At 44.5% G+C, this 20,261-nt stretch overlaps 1 protein-coding gene across 4 annotated transcripts in view; it reads right to left on the reverse strand.

The window, feature by feature from the left end:
- LOC147627761 (protein ENHANCED DOWNY MILDEW 2-like) overlaps nt 1-20,261 on the reverse strand; it is a 59,770-nt gene that overhangs the window by 31,387 nt on the left and 8,122 nt on the right. For all 4 annotated transcript variants that reach the window (XM_086814722.1, XM_086814719.1, XM_086814721.1 and 1 more), the window contains exons 15-16: nt 12,767-12,808; nt 12,025-12,135 (exon numbers count right to left, since the gene is read on the reverse strand). In XM_086814722.1, coding sequence (XP_086670848.1) covers nt 12,025-12,135; nt 12,767-12,808 — 153 coding nt within the window. The remainder of the gene's footprint in view (nt 1-12,024; nt 12,136-12,766; nt 12,809-20,261) is intronic.

The raw sequence follows: 20,261 nt of genomic DNA on the forward strand, positions 1-20,261 counted from the left end.
GAGGTTCAAAGAGGTATGGAAAGCCAAGTAAGATCTTGGCAAAGAGTGCAAGATGGTGGACACAAGCTGTGTCTCAGGAATAATCTCATCCACATTGATGAGTTGCTCTCTCAAATCCTGCAGCTTGTTTAAGTGGCTAGACATATCATCTCCTTCATTCATTTTCTGATTTTCCAGCTCTCTTTTCAAAAATGAGATCCTAGCCTCATTACGAGCAGCATACATTTGCTCCAAAGTCACCCATGCATTCTGTGAAGAGCCAGCTGAACGAATATGAGGTATAATGGACCTCTGAACTGACAATGCAATGAGTGACAATGCTTGTGCATCCCTGGCATCCCATGTCTTTTGAGCATTTGTTCTCTGAACAGGCAATGGCTGTCCTGGAGCCTGTACCTGTTGTCCTCGTCCACGAGCACCCCCTTGAGGAGGAGTCTCTGGAGCCAATGGACCTGGACGTGGTTCATCACCACTAACAAAATCCCAAAGACCTTTTGCCACAAGCACATTTTTCAGCATAAAACTCCACAAGGAGTAGTTCGTGCCATCCAATTTGTCTTCCTTAGACAAATATGTGAATACATCACTTTGCTGTTGATTTGCCATTATGCTTTACGCACAAAGTTGTACCTGTTTACCAAAAAACCCAATAGCAAAAAAACCCTGATAACAACTGTACTCCACTGAATACAGTTCACCCAAATCTGCCTGCACTCTCAATCCTCTGAATGTGCAGCTCAATGCACCAATGACTGAGTAGAGCAGCAAATGGCGTACACAATGCCAAAATGCCCCAAAAATGCCCAAATTGGCTGCACCCAAACTGTGCTAAAAACCTGTATATTTTTCTTGCTAGAAAAACTGCCTGTTGTGCCTGTATATTTTTCACAGAGAAAAATAAAAATGCCCAAAACTCAAAACCTGTAATGCTTGCCAGCTGAGATAAGAGATGATTGATGTACTCGTAGACTGTTGTACTGTGCAGGTACTTTACGAAACCAGTCCTCTGTAAGCAAGCAGGTACAGTACGGATTCTGAGGCGACCACAGTACTGCAGGTTCAGTCAGCGCTGAAGGCGTATGGCTGCGCAAGTGACAGTAGGCACTGTCGGGTCTGCAGGCGGCGACTTGTAGTACTGTTGGCGCTGAAGGCGTAGGCGTACGGTGGCTAGTACACGTGCGCTGTACACGTGCGCTCAAGTTATAGGCGGCGTACTGACTAATGCAGTACCCGACTGAAGGCGACCAGGTACGGGCAGCAGGCGCAGAGTAGATCTGTTGGCGCACAGGTGTATGGGCTGAAGGCCACATGGAGGCGACTAGACACGGGCAGGTGGCGCACACGTACAGCTGAAGGCGGCGCAGGCTTGGTGTACGGGTAGTGTTGAGCGCAGGCAGTGTACGTATGATGTACGGGTCAGATGTACGGGCAGTTGATAAAGATAAATGTGTACAGCAATGGGCAAAGGCAAAGCTTCAATGGCTCTAATACCAATTGAAGACAAAACAGGGTTAGGGTTAGGGTTTACAGAAAGCAAACAGGCGTGGAAACCAAGGTGAAGGAGTGAACACGACTGCTGTACTCTTCAATGATAAAAAAGTGAAGTACAAGCCACATGATAGTGACCCCTAAAGGATAAGTGTTCACATGTCCGGCCATAAATGTGCCGGGTGGACCAAAACACTTATAAACTGCATATAAGTGAAAATGAACTAAACTGGGGGAAAAAACCTCCACTAACTGAAGTAAAAAGTGCCCCAGTAACCTACTGATGATCACTAGCACTCCTCTGGGTGCATACACAGCATAAAACCCAACATTGTTAAGGGTTGGTTTGCTTAGCAAGAAGAAGGGTTGTATGTTTTGCAACTGTTTGAACAGTTTGAAGAGAGAAAAAACAAAAAAAACAGTCGGTTGTTTGTGAGAGAGAGAGAGAGAGAGAGAGAGAGAGAGAGAGAAACGCCTGGATGGTGGTAGCGCAGCCCTTATGTGCGAAGAAGTTTGCACGTGGACTGTATACGCAGCTATACTCGCAGACAATGGAGGGATCAAGCACACAGGCAAGCAGGACAGTACTCACAGGCAGGCGGGCCAGTACTCACAAGCAGGTGGTACGTGTGCATGCGCTGGTGCGCAGGCAAGCACAGACCCCCGATTGTAAGCGCAGGCGGCCAGGTTGTGCGCAGGCGTCAAATCCTCGCACGTAAGTAGGCAGGTACACACAGACAGACATGCAGCCGTCGGGTGAAAGAAGGCGGCGTTGAGGTTCCTGCAAGATTTAGCAAAAAGCCAACACGTGGGTGTTTTTTTTTTAGCTTTAGCTTTCGTTTTTTTTTTTTTTAACCCACGCCTTGTTTGTCCTTGCTTTCGTTTTTTGCTGAACCTTAGTAAAAGGGTTTTAAAAACCCAATATTGCTTTATAAGTGTTTTCTTTTTCTTTTTTTAAAGAAAACAGAATATATATATATATATATATATATATATATATATATATATATATATATATATATATATATATATATATATATATAGCCCAAAAAAAAACACACAAGAGCAAAAGCTAAAGTTAGCTTTTGGGAAAGCCTATATATTCCCCTTAAGCGGGCTTCTTGCCACACATCTCTCACGCTTTCAAGCTCTCTAGCACTCTCCTTGTGCAAGATAAATATTCTCTCTCCTCTTGCCCTCTTCAAGATGTCGACCCAAGAATCCGAGTTGGAGCCCATTCTCGAATGTACGGAAGCCACCGATGCCGATCTTTTCGATGATTATGTTTCAAAATCAGATTTCCAAGAGTTTAAAGTTGCTCTCAAAGCTTCTTTCTCGGAACGTCAAGCACAAATCGCCGCGCAGATGCAGGCTTTACAGAACTCCATCTCTTTGATGACCACTACCCTATCTACTCTTTCGGGTATGGATACCTTAGCATCTGCTTTAGGCCCCAATATTACTCCGGAACAGTTTGGGGGCGAGCAAAAGCAGCGTACCAAAGAGATAGTGGACACTTGGCTACATAAGTGACAAGTCCATTTTCAATTTCATCCATACGACGATGGAAAAAAGATCCAATTGGCAACAAGTTTCCTCTCAGGCAAAGCTTTGCTTTGGTGGAAGGAACTCAACCCTAAACCAACGACTTGGGCACAATTCGTAGACGTCTTCAAGAAAGAATTCCTCAAGGAGGAGGATGACTATGATGTTGTTGCCCGGTTTACTACTTTGACGCAGAACCTCACTTATAAGGTCTCTCTCCAAAAATTTAGGGACTTACAGGATGAAAGCTACGAAGATGGATTCCACAACTCTTTTGGGTTTCTTCGTAGCCGGTTTACCCGACTCATACCATTGCACAAAAGGAAGTTCTTCGCACCAATGGCTAGCACGACTGAAGGAAAGTCTTCGGACCAACCTTCGAAGAATTCAACTTCGATACCAGCGAAGAAACGTCTCCTCAAGGCTTTGAAGCTCAAGGAGGGACGTTGCTTCATCTGCGAAGAAAAAGGAAAGTCTTCGGACCAACCTTCGAAGAATTCAACTTCGATACCAGCGAAGAAACGTCTCCTTAAGGCTTTGAAGCTCAAGAAGGAGGGACGTTGCTTCATCTGCGAAGAAAAAGGACATATGCGTAACGAGTGCCCAAAGCAAAAGGGTGCAAAGACCAACGCAAGACCCAAGCCAAAGACAACTAACCAGTTGTCTTTAAAAGGTACGTCAATTACTGTATTTTCTCGCCCTAGTACATGTTATGATTGTCTGTTCAACTCTAAAGTTTTTGGCTTTCATGATCTTCTCTAAGTTTATGGAGAAGTGAATGGCCATAGAATCCACATTCTTCTAGACCCTGGCAGCTCACACAACTTTGTTAATTACACACTTGTGCAGAAATTGGGTCTTGATACAACACTCAGCGATCATACCTATGAGGTACGCCTACCTGCGAGTCACAGTATGGGATCAAAAGGAGGAGACACTACCGATCCGGATTCAAGACTACAAAGATACTCTGGAATGCTATATTATGCACCTAGAACATGTAGACTTGTTATTAGGGATTAAGTGATTTAAGACTCTTCAAGTCCAGATAGATTAGTCTAGTCATATTTTTTCTTTTGAACATAGGAACACCCGGTATAGTATCTTAGGTGATTGTATACATCCCTCTCAGGAACCTCTTGTAAATACAGTTGATTTTGGTAATATAATGGATTCTTCTCTGTATACTGCTTTCCATTGTGTATTGATTCCACTTTCATTTCTCATAACTTCTATGGATGTCAATGAATTAAGTGTATTTGAAAGCAAAGAATTACAGAAGATACTTGATTCGTTTCAAGATGTATTTCCTAAGGAACTGCCATCGGGCTTTACCACTTGAAAGGGTAGTAGATCATCATATTGACCTGATCCCTGGTGCTCACCCTATTAGTATTCCACCTTACAGGATGAGCCAAGCTGAGAAAGATGAGTTGGCCAAACAACTCGAAGATTATTTGAGGATGGGCCAGATCTGTCCAAGTAAGTCACCTTGGAGTGCACCTGTGTTGCTTCTCGGAGAAAGAAGAACAACACCTGGAGAATGTGTATAGATTACAAGAGATTGAACAAGCTGACAATTAAGAACCGTTATCCTCTTCCTAGATTAGATGACCTGATTGACCGGTTCGCAGGAGCGAAATATTTCACGAAGATAGATTTACGTACTGGCTATCACCAGATACGTATTCATGAAAGGCATGTCGAAAGAACCGCCTTTCGGACTAGGTATGGCCATTACGAGTTTCTCGTATTACCTTTTGGGTTAACCAATGCTCTAGCCACTTTTCAACAAATGATGAACGATCTTTTTCGTGAACATTTGGAAAAATTTGTGGTTGTGTTCCTGGATGATATTTTGATATATAGTCGTACTCTAGAGGATCACGTTAGACACGTCACGATTGTCTTAACTATTTTAAGACAGAATCGACTATATGCTGAATTAAGTAAATGTCAGTTTTTCATGACAGGCATCATTTACTTGGGACACAAAGATCACTAGAGATGGATTGAGCATTGACTATGACCGAGTTCAGAAGGTTCTGGCCTGGCCTATACCGCGAACAGTGAAACAACTTCGTTCTTTTCTCGGTTTTGTTGTTTTTCTTCGGAAATCTGTGCGGGAGTACTCTTAGCTCACACTACCGACAACCGACTTGTTGAAAGGTCATGGACGTAAGTCAACAAAACCTATCACTTGGAATAACGATCTGGATATGGCCTTAAAACTTTTGAAAGATAAAGTCAAGAAAGCACCTATCTTAGCATTACCCGATCCTAGTCGGCCTTATGTTCTTGAAACTGATGCCAGTGACTATGCCATCGAAACTGCTCTATTTCAAGATGGTAGACCTGTTGCTTTTGAAAGTAAAAAGCTAGACGACACTCAATTTCGTAGGCCAACCCTTGAGAAGGAGCTTTATGCTGTGATTCACGCTCTCAAGGTTTGGAGACATTATTTATATGGCTCCAAGTTTGTGGTCTTGACTGATCATCAATCAATCAAGTATGTGTGTGATGCGAATGATTTGAGAGGAAGGAAAGCTCGATGGGCTGAATTAATGCAAGATTTTGATTTTGAGATTCGTTATAGAAAATGGTCCATGAATAGTGTTGCAGATGCGCTTAGTCGACTTAGAGAGGTGAATACTTTGTTGTTCACCGAGATTTCTACTGACTTATTTCAGTCATTGAGAGGGCTTTGCAAGATTGATAGTTATTTTGGTCCATTTTGACAAAAAATCCAAGACGGGAGCTCATTGATTGACCAAGACTCAATGACTAAGCAGCCTACCATTCAAGCTCTAGGAGGCCAGTGTTCGGAATAGTTTACTATTCCATAATGACAAAATTTGTGTACCACAGATCCCGGACATTAGATCCAAGATTCTTAAGGAGTGTCACGACACCCCTTCTGCTGGACACCCTCGGGTACACAGCACATTACCGTTAGTGAAACACACTTTATATTGCCAAAGATGAAAGGGTATGTAGAAGATTATGTTCTCAAGTGTCAAGTTGAAATTATTTCCATGGATTTTATTACCGGATTGCCAAGAACACATCAAGACCACGATTCTATTTGGGTTGTGGTAGATCCTTTGACAAAAATGGCTAGATTTTTATCGTCCCGGAAGACTATTACAGCTACGCAATTAGCAAGGTAGTTTATCAAGCAATTGTTTAGACTGTATGGGTTACCGAAAGGCATAGTCAGTGATAGGGACTGTTAAGTTTACGAGTGAGTTTTGGAAACTTGTTTTTGAGAAGTTGGAAACAACTTTGAATTTAAGTTCCTCATATCATCCTCAATCTGATGGCCAGACTGAAAGAGTGAATCAAATTTTGGAGGATATGCTTCGAGCATATGTATCCAAAAGGCAGAGTTCATGGGAGAATTATCTTCCTATGTTAGAATTTGCATATAACAGTACTAAGCATACGAGTACAGGTTTTAGTCCTTTCATGCTTATGTATGGTTTTCAACCTAGATCACCTGTTTACAGTGGGATTCTCAGGACTTCAGCATGATGCAGCACGTAATTTTCTGCAAGATATGCAAGAAATGTTACAAGTTCCGAAGGAATCTATTAGAAGTGCTCAAGACCGAGACAGATTTTATTCTAATAGACATTATTCACCCAGAGAGTTCTCTGAAGGCACGATGGTGTATTTGCGAGTTCCTAAAGATTCCAAGACTTTCAGACAGGTTGATCTCCGAAATTATCCCCTAGTAGATACTGTGGACCATTTCGTATTACACGACGGATTGGTTCAGTTGCATATGAATTGGATTTGCCTTCTCATGTGAAAGTTTATCCTGTATTTCACGTCAGTAGACTTAAGGAAGTACTGGGTGGAACAGACCAATTAGTTACTCCTCAAGAAATCATAGATATCAAGGACATGAAATTTGTTCCAGACGAACCTGAAAAGATTCTTGGATTTCGTAAAAGAAGATTGCGTAATACGCTTATCACGGAATACAAGATCAAGTGGAAGGATCGTGTTGAGGAGGACGCTACATGGGAGACATTGACTACTCTTCAGAGAGATTACCCTGGCTTTTAGTGAGCTCAGGAGTGAGCTCTTAGAGGAAGGGGAGTATGTCATGTACACAGTGTGTATCTATCATGTGCTACATGCACACAAGACTAGCTTCAAGGTTGGGAAAGCTTGGAGCTAGGCAGGCTGATTAACGAGCTAAGTTAGGGATAGACTAACGGGCAGACACCCAAGTATGGACGGGCGGGCACCCAAGTGTGGACGCCTGATGACCGGCCAGAGCCTATAAAAGAGTGGCCAAGGTTAGTCATTAGTGATATAGAGTGTCGCGTGTCTTTGTGAGCGCTCTATGGTCAGGAGCCTGGATCTAGTACAGACGTGCACTTGCTTTATGCAGCCGAGGTCGGTAGCAGTCTCGAGGCCCGTGAGGGTAGCTTCCTAGCGGTAAGGGACGTCACGAGATAGAGATTGGTCAGTACGTCCATCTAGTTAGCTCAGCTCCTGGCTCGATGGGGACAGCCAAGACTTGTGGGCTTGCCCACGGCTGTCAAGGTTGGGAGGTGAGTCAGGCTTGCACCCCCATCATATTTGTTTGGTTTGTTTGCAGATTTCGAGTCTTGTACCAGGAGCGTTCTACGAGGAGATCCTATGGGGATTTGACATGTACTGTGTATCTTATGTATTTTACTGGGAACGGTGATGGTTCACACTACATTAAAAAGCCAAGGACAAATAATAAACATGGCAAACAACTTATAAGTTGGACACCCCTTCATTAATGAAGCGTGTGGAGGCATGGGCAAGGCTGACGGGTGGACAAACCCATGTACAAAGGGCGTGGAGGAAGCACCTACCCTCTCCTACTCCGGCAATTTTCAAAATTCGCTCATTCTACATTTCGCCTCTTACTCTCTACCTCATTTTACCTAGCTGTTTAGAATGTTTTTAGCCTCTTTCTTGAGATTTACCACCCCAAATGCATGTCCTATTGCTGCTTTGAAGTGCTTACATGTTTTAGGGCTGATTTGAAGATTAAATAGTGCTTTCCAAACTGTTTTGAAGCTATGAGTGCCCTACCACTACACAAGCATGGAAAAGAGTTCAATTAAGCACATGTCCATTTATGTTTCAATTTTGAAGACTTTCATGGAATGGAACAGCTTTTAAAGGCTTATGGGAGACCTAGATTACTCTACAAGAGTGAATATTCACCTTAAGTGGTGGATGAGTCTATGATTGCTCTACTCAGTGTTATCATTGCTTGATTGTAATTGGAGCCAGTAAAGGTAGCTTCCATGCTTGTACAAGAGACTCTTTTGGTAATAAAATAACCTAAAGTGAGGGGTCGACCCATCTTTGACTCCTAGTGCAAGGTTTATGGTCTTGTGATAGTGGTTTAATCCTTCATGCTTAAGTGACTTTAATTAACTTACTGGTTAATTGTCCCAAGATGCACGCTCCCCATTACACGGTGGGTGTTTTCTTGTAGGATGCGTTTCTACCTACATCACTAGATCAGCTCCCAAGTGCCCAAATTCACATGGAAGGGAGCAGATTGTGATGTAGGGAATAGCTCCGGAACTGTTATCTTTCAACTAAGTGCTTTTGATCTGTGGCGCAAGATTCGCTTCTAATACTTTTGCATGAACTGAAGCGTGCATGGGTGCCAACTGAGGTGGAAGGGAGAGGATTGCAAAGAGGATACTGTTACACACAGTTGTTGTGCTTTTCTTGTTGTATGCTTTTCTACCTACATCACTACATCACCTCCAAAGTGCACAAATTCACATGGAAGGGAGAAGATTGTGATGTGGGGAATGGCTCGTGAACTTTTCTCTATCAACCAAGTGCTTTTGGTCTATATCAGGGGAGTTGCTGCTACTACTTTCGTATGAACTAAATCCTGCATGGGTGCCAGTTGGTGGAAGGGAATGGGTCAAGAGGTAATTGGATTGATACGCAAGTTACATTACTTTAGACTAAGGGAACTCATAGGACCTACCCAAGGATAAGGGCTAGCAAGGATGAAGTGGCTTTGGGTGATTAAAAACTAACTAATGGCTAAAAATAGCTAAAATCTCAATAATATAGTTGGCTAGTAATAGCCAAGTTTGCACTATAATAGAATATCTTGGGCTCATTTGTGATTAATATAAGGTATCCTAGTGAGGAAAGATATCTAGCAAGGTGTGATGGACCTCACGCTGGTAGCTAATAATAGACAGGTTTGTATTATAAGAGAGTAATTTAGGCTCATTTGTGATAATTATAAGGTATCCTCATAACAGAGACATCTACCAAGGCGTGATGGACCGTAGGGCCAAGAGTAGCTCTCGGCAGGTAAGTGGTCTAATGTATGGGACAACACGGCGTGCTATGTAGGTGGAGCTACCTCGTGAAAATCTAGCCCTCAAGCTAGAGGGTGGTTCCAAGAAGGGACCTATGGCTAGAAGGAGAATCGCTCACCAATCGCGGTCATCAATTTCGGGTTTTATTCTAACCTTAATACGGTTCTCCACTATGTGGTCCTTACACACGCCCCCTTGACTTTTAACTCAAATTGAAGAGAACACAGAGATCGTAGATTCCAAGATCCATAAATAGTATCTACCACTTGCAACCTTATACTTTCACGAGTACCTCATGTCAGCATAACAATCACCACAATCAAAACTTTATATGATCCCGAAACATATCAGCAATTACCCAAAAAAACTCCGTCATGTGGACATATTGCAACCAATGATATGCTCTCCATACAATCTTAAGGATGCATTTTGTTCGGTATCATTGAAAGCACGTGATTTGTTTGCTTGCTATTGAGGCGATGTTAATCAAGCAAGCAGACATTCTATGCTGAAGTGATCAAATGGTCACCCAAAACATAAATGGAAAGCAAACAGATGTCAAGTAACTTTGGGGCTAACTCTCCAGAACTAAGCAAATAAACATCATCTCTTCTTAAGGGTTTGGGTAGACCAAAGCTGTATTACCAAATAAAATAGAGTGCCTCTAACAAGATCCAAATGATTTACTCAAACTATCCTCAGCACAAACATGAACTCACTGATAAAACATGCAATAATGCAAAACATATACATGCAGTAGACAAAATTAAGGAACCACCTTTCCTTAGGAGTCATGTATCATTGGAGAGAAACACAATCTGGGTTCTTAAAACAGCACATGCTAGTAACTTCTTCCTTTTCTCAAGGAAGCCTATAGTAAGGTTTTTCTCAGAAGAGCATGTTCTTTGGATCACAATTTGCTCGAGGACAAACCAACGTACTTTTTGGGAATTATAAAAGCGGCTGCCACAGCACATTGACAGAGGGCATGCTCATCTGGGGCTCCAAAGTCTCATTTCCAGCTGGGCCCAAACAATGAAAAGGCAATAATATGAAGAAAGCAGCCATAGCACAAACCCATTCGAATGTTGTCTCTACTTCTATTCTTGAAAAGGTTTCTTGGTCACATAGAAAAGAAATTCCAACACATTGTTATGATACCTAGAAGAGAAGATTTCATGAATGAAGTAAAACCGTTTATAAGCTGAAGCAAAAACGATAAGCAACCTAAAGGTGTCAAGGAAGAGATCCGGTAACATAAACACACATGCATGTATATGTATATGCATGCGTATTCTACATACATAATAAAAACAAGAACAGAAATGTCTAATGTCTGCAAAATTGAAACTGCTTGAACCTAGGAGACAGAAATGGCACGACTTGAAAAAAATATGGAAATGAGTGTAAGAGTTATGAGCGGAGGAAAAGCTTAGGGTAGTTCAAGATAAATGAGGAGATTGCGTGGGGAGTATCTCACAAGGAGATTAGGCAACAGAAAATAAGCACAAAAACGGCCACTACCACTAAAACCATTACATCAACATACATAAATGCATGCATATCAGTGAAGTGTTGACCTTCAAAGTTATCATAGGCTAGCACACTCCCATACAACTAGTTTAGTTTTCAACCCACCACAGAAAGAATCAAAGTACAATCTCAGGGCCTCTCACCACATTTTCTCTCAGATTTTTGGAAGAGGCTCTAGGACAATTTTCGACCCCAAAAGATTACCCTCTTTTTGTGGTTGCTGGCACATATGAGTTTGGTGCACATGGTTGGCCATTAGCAGTAGACCAACAGCATGTCCCAGGTGTGGCCACCCCCAGGAGTCTCAGCGACATTGTCTTTGGGATTTTGCTAGAAGGCTCAACAGGTTTGGCAGCGGATTGTCCGCATCTTCACATTGGACAGGACCTCTACCCGTACTATTACATGGGACACTTGGGCCACTGAGGCTGCGGTTGTCATGGCTTATGAGGAGGAAGGTGGGGGACTAGCCCTTCAAGTCTCTCACCTTCGCATTTCGACAGTGCCAATCCCAGCCCCATCTACTAGTCACGGGACTCCTGGTTCGTGCCAAAGATGGGAGATTTGTGGCAGCATGGCACATATGGAGAGCTCCATGCAACGAAGTCATCGAAGGCATCCACACTCCGCCTGTGGAGTCCATCATGAGCATCTGGCTCGACATCATTCATACCCCCCACAGCCAGTGGGAGAAGCTGCAGGGTGGTTCAGACCATATGCGGAAGCGTCAAGAGGCCTTCTTGAGGCTCTGCCAACCTAGCCTTTTTCTCCCAGATAGAGGTGGTGAGCCCACTTTGGAGGCAAGTTTGTATTTAGCCCTTCAAGGCTGTTTTTTGTTAACTAATAGAAGGATCTTGTTTCCAAAGGGAAAAAAAGAAAAAGGAAGAATCAAAGTATTCAAGGACACATACACCACAGAAAATCTCGCAAGCATCTAATTTTTCTAGATAAGAAAAAACATTAGAATTTCATTAAAATAAGACAGAGCACTAGATAAGACACAAGTTAGAACACTAGAATTTCATTTAACTTCTTTAAAATTTTCAAAATATCTCCATAGCGCTCCATATAGCAGCAGTGGTTCAGGTCCCAAAAAACTCACCTTTGTCTGGATGATGTCAAAATTCTTATACTCGCATTTTTTCCCTGCCTCTTCTAGCTTCTTTTTCATTAGCAAAGAAAATTCGTTTGCTCCACAGCAGAAATCCACCACCTGTGACAGGGACAATAGACCATAAAACTATTATAGAAAGAAGCCCACGATAAAGTCACAATCAGATGTTTTTCAGGCATACCTAATGTGCTCCAAGCCTCTACATCTTTTAATTTACATGCAAAACACCAGAAAATGTAGTCACAACGGCAGCATGGCATGAAGTGCCTGGTAATCAGAACGGCATTAACAAAATGCCTCTAGCATGGCACGAAGTGCCTAGTAATCAGAACAGCATTAAGAAATCTTGCCATCTTGAAACCTTATCTGGCAGCAGCTCTAGCCCTTGCCAAAGCACTGCTCCTTATCATGAGCACCAAGACGGGGAAGCCAGATCTGCCCATGGGCAAGTAAGGGCTAGAGCTGCCCCATTTGACAAGTAAGGGCTGGCCTGTAGAGGACTCATGCAGCTAAAATTTCCCTTCTATTCAAACAATTCTAGATTTATCCCCTAAGATATGAGCTTTGCACACTTTCCTCAAAGCACGCAAGCAGTCACCCTGCTTTATACCACACTTTTGATGACACCACTTTCCAAGGTGTACAGGCACGAAACCTTTTCTTAGTACCAGCACTTTCTTAGTTGACTCAAAATACAGTGACTATCTGCAAATAGAAGAAGACAGCTTACCGTATCACCCTTTTCAATATACCAATGTAGCCGATCAACAATCTGCAAAAATCATGCTAACATCAGTGCCCTGTTTTTCACATGCATCCAAACAAAAAGGGTGGACAATAGAACTTTTACAGATGGTTGGCACAATAAACCTACTGCTAAATACAGCCAGAGTCAACTGCACATGCTGTAGTAACAGGTTCCTGCTTTGTTCACCCATGGGGTCCCAAATCCCAACTTTGTTCATAAAAGTCCATGACTTCCAGTCACCTGATTCCCACATCTAAGACTGAGCTACAGCTGGTTCCAACTTCCTGCTTTGTTTATCCATGGAGTCCCAAATCCCGGTTTTGTTCGAATAAGTCCATGACTCCCTAATCCCCGCATTTAAGACTGAACTAGAGTTTTTAGTACTTCAGCAGTATTCCTCCACATAGGCAGCCCGCATCATCTCTTGTCATTACCCATTTTAGTTTTCCCTATTAAGCTAACTTCTTAATACTCTACTATTCTTCCTAAGCACCCCAAATCCTTACTTGCCACTACCCATTGTAATAATTTCTATCATGTCTAATATGAAAAGTCCAGCCTCAATGCCAGCCGGACAATGGGAGACAACAGTTTTCTTTCTGGATTATTGAGTTATATGTAGTTGGGTTGTGGCTCATTTTAGGGGAGGGACTTAGACCTTGGGAGAGGTGCCTCCCAAAAGTCTAGCTACTGGATAGCCCACCGGCTAGTCGCATAAGTGGCAGTTTTGGTGCCAATGACTGCATGATATGGGACACGCATGCCTGTGTGATGAGGATTTGTCCAGGGTTGCATGGCCTCTAGTACAAGGATCACTCATTGTTGTATCCAGGTTGTAGCCTATGGTTGGGCTGAACCCACCTATGTCTTCTCGTGTAGGTGACCACTACTTACAAGTACTTGGATTGCTTTACAGACTTCCTTCTGTGTGTAGATCTATGGCGCAAACTCAACTAAGTGGATGACTTGCTTTTGGGGTGTTTCTATTGGTATCAAAACTCAAATTCTTTTGAGAAAGGTGAAGCTTAATTTTTAGTATTAATTTTGATTATCTATTGATTGGGATTGACAATAAATTTAGTTATGAATCTAAGCACAGGTTCAAGTAGAAAACATGGGTTGAGCAACCACATCGGAGGCTTTAGATTGAGAGATTGATTACACTTGGGTGTGACGAAAATCAGGCATACACAGGCAAAGCTTGAGACAAGCTATGGAGGCTTGAAAGGGAAGAGCATGGCTATGGCATAATAAACAGAGAAATCAGAGAAAGAGAAAGAGTTAGACAACATGATTGAAACAATAGACAAAATGATAGACATGCTTATAGATATATTTTTCTTCAATGAAGTACATGCACCTTTATAGGTGATACAGGGTTGCCTCATTGACATCACTTCTTACATCAGGCACACACAAATATCTAGATATTATTTTACCCCTCTAAGAGGTGGTTCACACAAACACACTACCACACAAACAACACACTATGTTGACAAAGTACACACACAACACAGCTTAGCAACCATTCACGCACACTTAAATCAAGTATGGTTTTTAAAATTTTATGCAAATCTTGCTTAATCAAATCTTTAATCTTGCACCAATGATGAACTAACATAAACATCCAAGATCGCCACTTCAAAAAGCTCAAAATGGCACACAAGGTATGTTTGAAACATGTGTCCTTGGTTGATACCCTATGGGACATATTCAGCTGCCTAATGTTTGCAACCCACACATAGAGCCTTCTCAAATATTGTATGATGTTCTTTTGTATGAACATAACAACTTATAGATAAGTGAAAAGCCTATGTGCGTAATTTCATCGTGCACTTTAAATTTGGCACTTCTTATCCCGTGAGTTAAATAAATAGCCACTTCAATACTCCCAATTCTATGGAATTTTCAACCTTACACTAAATGACCCTTCGATAAATGAAGCTTTCTAAAACCTTTTTCTTTGATAAGCAAAGCTCTATAAAGCTTTGATTCTCTCCAAAATAAGCTCTTAATCATTTTCTCTAGGGAAAACCTCCATACTCAAATATCTCGCGTAAAACCGGTGTTTTAAACATTCAACAAATCTAACTTTTCTCCAAGTACTTTAAAGCTTTTGACTCATTTTTTGAAAATTTTACTTATTCATCTCATTTATCATTCAAGTGGTCATTGGAAATTTTATTTGATGGCGTTTAAAAAAAGCACTTTCTAATCTCGCCTCCCTTCAACTTTCCCTCAACATTGTCCCTCCACTCTCACCCACCTCGCCCTCCTCCTCCCCTTTTGTCCACCCTATGCACCCCCATCCTTTCTTCCGCCTTTTGCTTTGCCTCTCCACACAAACAGGGCAAGGCCTGATTCATTGTACCCTAGCTAGGTCCGATGCCTAGTTCAACGCTTAACTAACCCATGGAAAGCTCAATAACGCATAACCAATAGCACAACCCTACCACTGGAATCTATTGGTGGCCCCCCTCGGATTAAGGGACACCCGATGGAGTCCTCTTTTTTCTAGCACTTATCGATTGATTCGAGCTCTTACTTAAGAGGTGGTGGGTCCTTAGTGTATCCGCATGATCTTGCATCACTCCCGCCTCCTCCCTCAAAACATAGGAGCCGCGTTCTTTTCCATTTTGTTGAACTTTTCTCCGAGCACGACTCTAGCTTCGACCATCTACGAGGAAACAGTTGACTTCTCTCACCACTTCAAACCTACGTCTTGTTAGAATTTTGTGCATCTCATGTGTGGGGGAAACAAGCCCTTATATTTGGGATTATGTATTTTCTCCATGTACCTCCCCCCACCCCCCAGGCACGAGAAATAGATCCTTCTATTAGTTAACGAAAAACAACCACAATGGGCTAAAATACAACCACAAAGGGCTAGATACAACCTCACCGGAATCAAATAATCAAAAGAGGTGGAGAAAGATGCACTTCCCCTCTGGCTGGCCGCTCTGAGGAGAAGGCCATCTCATACAAGAGGAGGGGAAGGGGGAAATAACCACAAAGGTGGTCTGTACTGCCAAGTGGGATCACCTCCTCTATCCATGAGAAAAGGGCCAAGCCGCCAAAGCCTCAAGAAAGCTTCCCGCCGCTTCCGCATGTGATCAAAGCCACCCTACAATTTCCCCCCCTCACGGCGGAAAAGTATGAATGATGTGGAGTCAAATGCCCCTGATGAACTCCGAAGGCGCAGTGTGGGTACCCCCGATGGGTTCACTGCATCTAGCTCGCCATATGTGCCAGGCTACAATGCTACTGCAAATCTCCCATCTCTGACATGAGCCTGATCTCCAATGGTCACTAGATGGGGGTCTTGGACTAGTACTACCGAAATGCGAGGGTGAGAAACCTGAAGGGCAAGGCTCCCACCCTGCTCCTCATAATCCATGACAACCTCGGCATCTATGGCCCAAGCAACGGTGCCCCAAGTAATGATCCAGGTCGAGGCCCTACCCATCGTAAAGATGCGGAGAATCCGCTGCCAAACCTGCCGAGCCTTCGAGCAAACCCAAAGACGATGTCGCTGAGACTCCCAAGGGTGACCGCAACTCGTGCAAGCTCCTGGTCGATCTCCAATGGCCAACTACGTGCTCACCACCAAGCTCCTATGTGCCATCGACTAGAGAAAGAGGGTGATCTTTCGAGGCTGAAAACTGTCCCAAAGTGCCAAGTCCACTCGCCCAAAGTCCCATTGGAGGCGCGTGAGAGGTTGGCACTCCCCTATCCATAACCGCCAGAATCTCTCACATGGGGAGGGGGAGGGGGTCAAACACAATGTCTCCATCCTATCCACGCAACCTACGAATACCATCTCTCCTTCTGTGGAGACCTACTATCTCAAAGAAGTCTCCCGTAAGTCTATCGCCAACCTGGGTCCAAAAGGAAGCTCTGGCATGGTATCTATACTCCATCCTCCTCTCCTTGATGGATCTGATCTCCGTACGGGCGACAACAAGCTGACTCTCAATCCAGGGGCTATCGAGGGAGCTCTCCTAAAGCCGCTAAAGAGAAGCTAGACGCCTCCTCAAACTCCTCTCCTGCTCACGGAGCCCTCCAATCTTCTTTGAGCTGCCTCTTGCAAAAAAACTACTAATCTCTCCAAGGCCCACATCCTAGGTGCACGTAGCAAAGCTTGAAATAAAATCCAATCCCTGCTCTATCTTGTTGCATATCTCGGGGTCCTAAATAAGGCTGTCCGGAATCCTAGAGCTAGCGTGCGTGCCCTGCGTCTAGGGATCCTCTAATGTCAGAACAACCAGAGCGTGATCCGAAAAAGTAGTGCCCACCAAGATGCCGATCATGCCCCCAAAGCCACAAGCCCACTTATCCACATAAAATTTGTCAAGTCGAGAGAGGTTAGGACCGGTGCTTCTCCAATCAGACCACGAGAAGCACAAGCTCCCAAGGCTACGCCCAAACTCTAGAAGATACCAAGGATCTTGTCCCTTGAGTGCCAAGATCAACTCCTCCCATGCAGAGTACTATGCGCTTGAGACTGTGGCCGCGCCACCTCCGAGTCTGTCCTTTGCTACCTCAATCATGTTGAAGCCCCCCCCCCAAAGTCAGCCTAAGGAAGAGCCCGACAAATATACATAAATACAAATATACATAAATATATATATATATATATATATATATATATATATTATGCTCCAAAATATGGCTCTATCTGTTGCAACACTCGGGGCATAGACATTGAGGAAGTCCACGCAATCCTCTCCGATCACAACAATGACCCACTGTGCTCGCCAAGAGATTGATACCTGAGCCTGTCACTGCTGGTAAGAGACATACAAACTCCTCCTTGCATCTTGGAGGGGCCAAAGAAGAGGAACCAAAAAGTGTGGCTCATGCCTAGTAAAATCTTCTCGCAACGACAGGTACGTCCCTCAGAGAGATGGTGCTCCTAGAGGAAGAGAAAATGTCAATGGATCACCCAACTGTAGCTCTGTGAAGAGCGCCCTCTAAAGGACACCTCGTCTCTAAAAACACTGAAGCCCCCCTAAACCCTGAGTGTTCCATGCAGCTATCCGTATATCAATCTTTGTGGGAAGCGGAACTATCAGAACTTCCCTCCATTGGAAGAGTCTTGGACATGGGTTTAGATGGGAAATAATCACTATCAATCCTCAAGGCTGGGACAAAGACGCGCCAAGTGGGCACGGACCTTGTACTCCATATGTGGCCACTTTGTCCGTGCGCGAGAGTAGACATACTCCAAACTCCATCGATGACAATGGAGATATCTATAAGGAGGGGGGGAAAGGTACTGTGACTGAGATATGCAGGAACACAAGGAGCAGCACCTCCAAGCTGGAGACCACCACCTCCCCATCTTGGTCCCTATGGCCATCACCGACGTGTGATAAATGCTCGAAATGGTTCTCACAGAACCAAATCCTCTTGTTCACTGCCAGCCTATCGCGCGTGGAGGCGACATGCGACACTTAGCTCTGGTAGTCGACTAGCGGCCCGGGCACGGACCAACCCACTCTCCGGCAACAGGGTCGTCCACAACCGGATCTTGGTACTTCACTACCTAAGAGCCTACCTCTCTCTTTGCCCCCTAGTGAGGATCTAAATGGGGACCGAGGGGGGAGGGGGGTTTCTCCTAGACTGGCGTCGAGGACAAGGTTGAGTGAGGTGGCCCATCTGCCTGCAAATGAAACACTGATCCGGGAGGCCTAAGTAACCCACTCGCTGAATGATGGGGTCACCTCGAAGGCATGGGATAGATATGACATGAGGCACTCTCTCTGACGAGTCAATACAAAAGCGAAGGGATGGAATCCCGACCGCTTGTGCAAGAGACAAGGCAGTAGTGGGGAGGATGATTCCTTCACTCCCTCTATGGCTTCACCGATCACCAAGAGAAGAGGAAGGTATTTCTTCCTAAGGCCTAGGGAGCAAACTGTCACTGGGAAGCCTGACACGCCAGCCAAAGGATCGAACATGGGATCAAAAACCGTGTTGCCACCGTGCAAAGAAGGCATGGGCTTAGCTGCATGACTCGACGTGATGCCGTTGGCGAGTCGAACTCCACCTGATAGTAGCCACACCCCAAAGGATGAATGTCTATGATCTTTGCAGACCCACCAATGAGGCTCGCATGCAAAGGATCTTTGAGTTGTCCGCATGCTGGGCGGCTACCGACAATCTTGCATAACAGATTGGATGCCTCTAATGATGCAACAGTCGTAGCGAGGAGCTGAAGGCCCACTTCAAAAAATGATGAGCAAGTAACAGCAGTCTCGGTCGAGGTTGACGGAGTAGCTTCCATGGAGTCCTCTTGAGGGTGAAGACCAAAAAAAAGCAGAGACTTGCCAATAGGAGAAAGCCCTGAGAACTCAGAAAACTGCCTAAAGACAACGTAGGAGACGCTACCGAGAAGGAAGGGGGAGACACGAAAGGAAGGGGGAGGGGGGGAGCGAGAGAAGGATGAAAACCGAGAAGGGGGGAGGACGCAAGCTGAGAAAGGGGAAGGGGAGGAGCTGGGGCAGACTAACGAGCAGGAGGGAGGGGAGGGGCAAGCAGAAAGGGGGGAGCGGGGGGAGGAACGCAAGCGGCGAGGGAAGGGAGGGGAGGGGGGAGGGGCTCTGGTGGAAAAGAAAACAAAAGGGCGCAAAGAGGGAGGGGCCGACGCTGAGAGGGGGGGGCGGGGGCAAGCGGGGGCTGGGAGGGGGGAAGTGAGGGGAGGCAAGGTTGAAGGAGGGGGCGAAGGCGACAGCAGAGAAGGGAAGGGAGGGGAGGGGGGGGGGGCAAGCGGGGGCTGGGAGGGGGGAAGTGAGGGGAGGCAAGGTTGAAGGAGGGGGCGAAGGCGACGGCAGAGAAGGGAAGGGAAGGGGGGGGGGGAAGCACAAGCTGAATCGCAGGAGGGTGGGAGAGCAGGTCACGCTACGCTATCTTTGAATATATAGTTCTTGCATTTTTTAGTTTTATTTTTTTCCATGTTCATGGGTCGTGGGCTGCTGTCGGCCAGTTCATGTGCAGTTGGCCAGTTCATGGATAAAGGCCTCTCCTTCTCACTTGTCATTCATTCATCCCACACGCACATTGTTTGACAAGTATTGCCATTGTAAAGCCTCATGCCATAATGATAATTTGATGTTCATTGTCTGATCTCTCTCTCTCTCTCTCTCTCTCTCTCTCTCTCTCTCTCCTACGTTTTGCTTCCACATTGTCAACTTTATCATGGTATCATCACCCAGGTTTCTTGCTGATCCGGCTCTCTTTCTCGCATCTTGCTATAACCTCCCCTTCATTCGCTTGCTGTCCTCTCTCCTCCATCTGCGTTTTTCTGCAAATCGCCTCTTTGGTGGCTCCAAGTGGCAGTTCAACACTCGGCTTTTGCATCTGCATTTTCTGATGGAGTTTGGAGCAAGCGAGGTGGCTGGTTGCTGTGTTTTCAGCAGCGGTTTTTTGGGAGTTTCAGATCTCCTACTTCAGTGCTTTTTTTTCCCATGTGCTT

Source organism: Cibotium barometz, chromosome 20 (assembly GCF_041138505.1).
Source record: "Cibotium barometz isolate CiBa-2024 chromosome 20, ASM4113850v1, whole genome shotgun sequence".
NCBI lineage: Eukaryota > Viridiplantae > Streptophyta > Polypodiopsida > Cyatheales > Cibotiaceae > Cibotium > Cibotium barometz.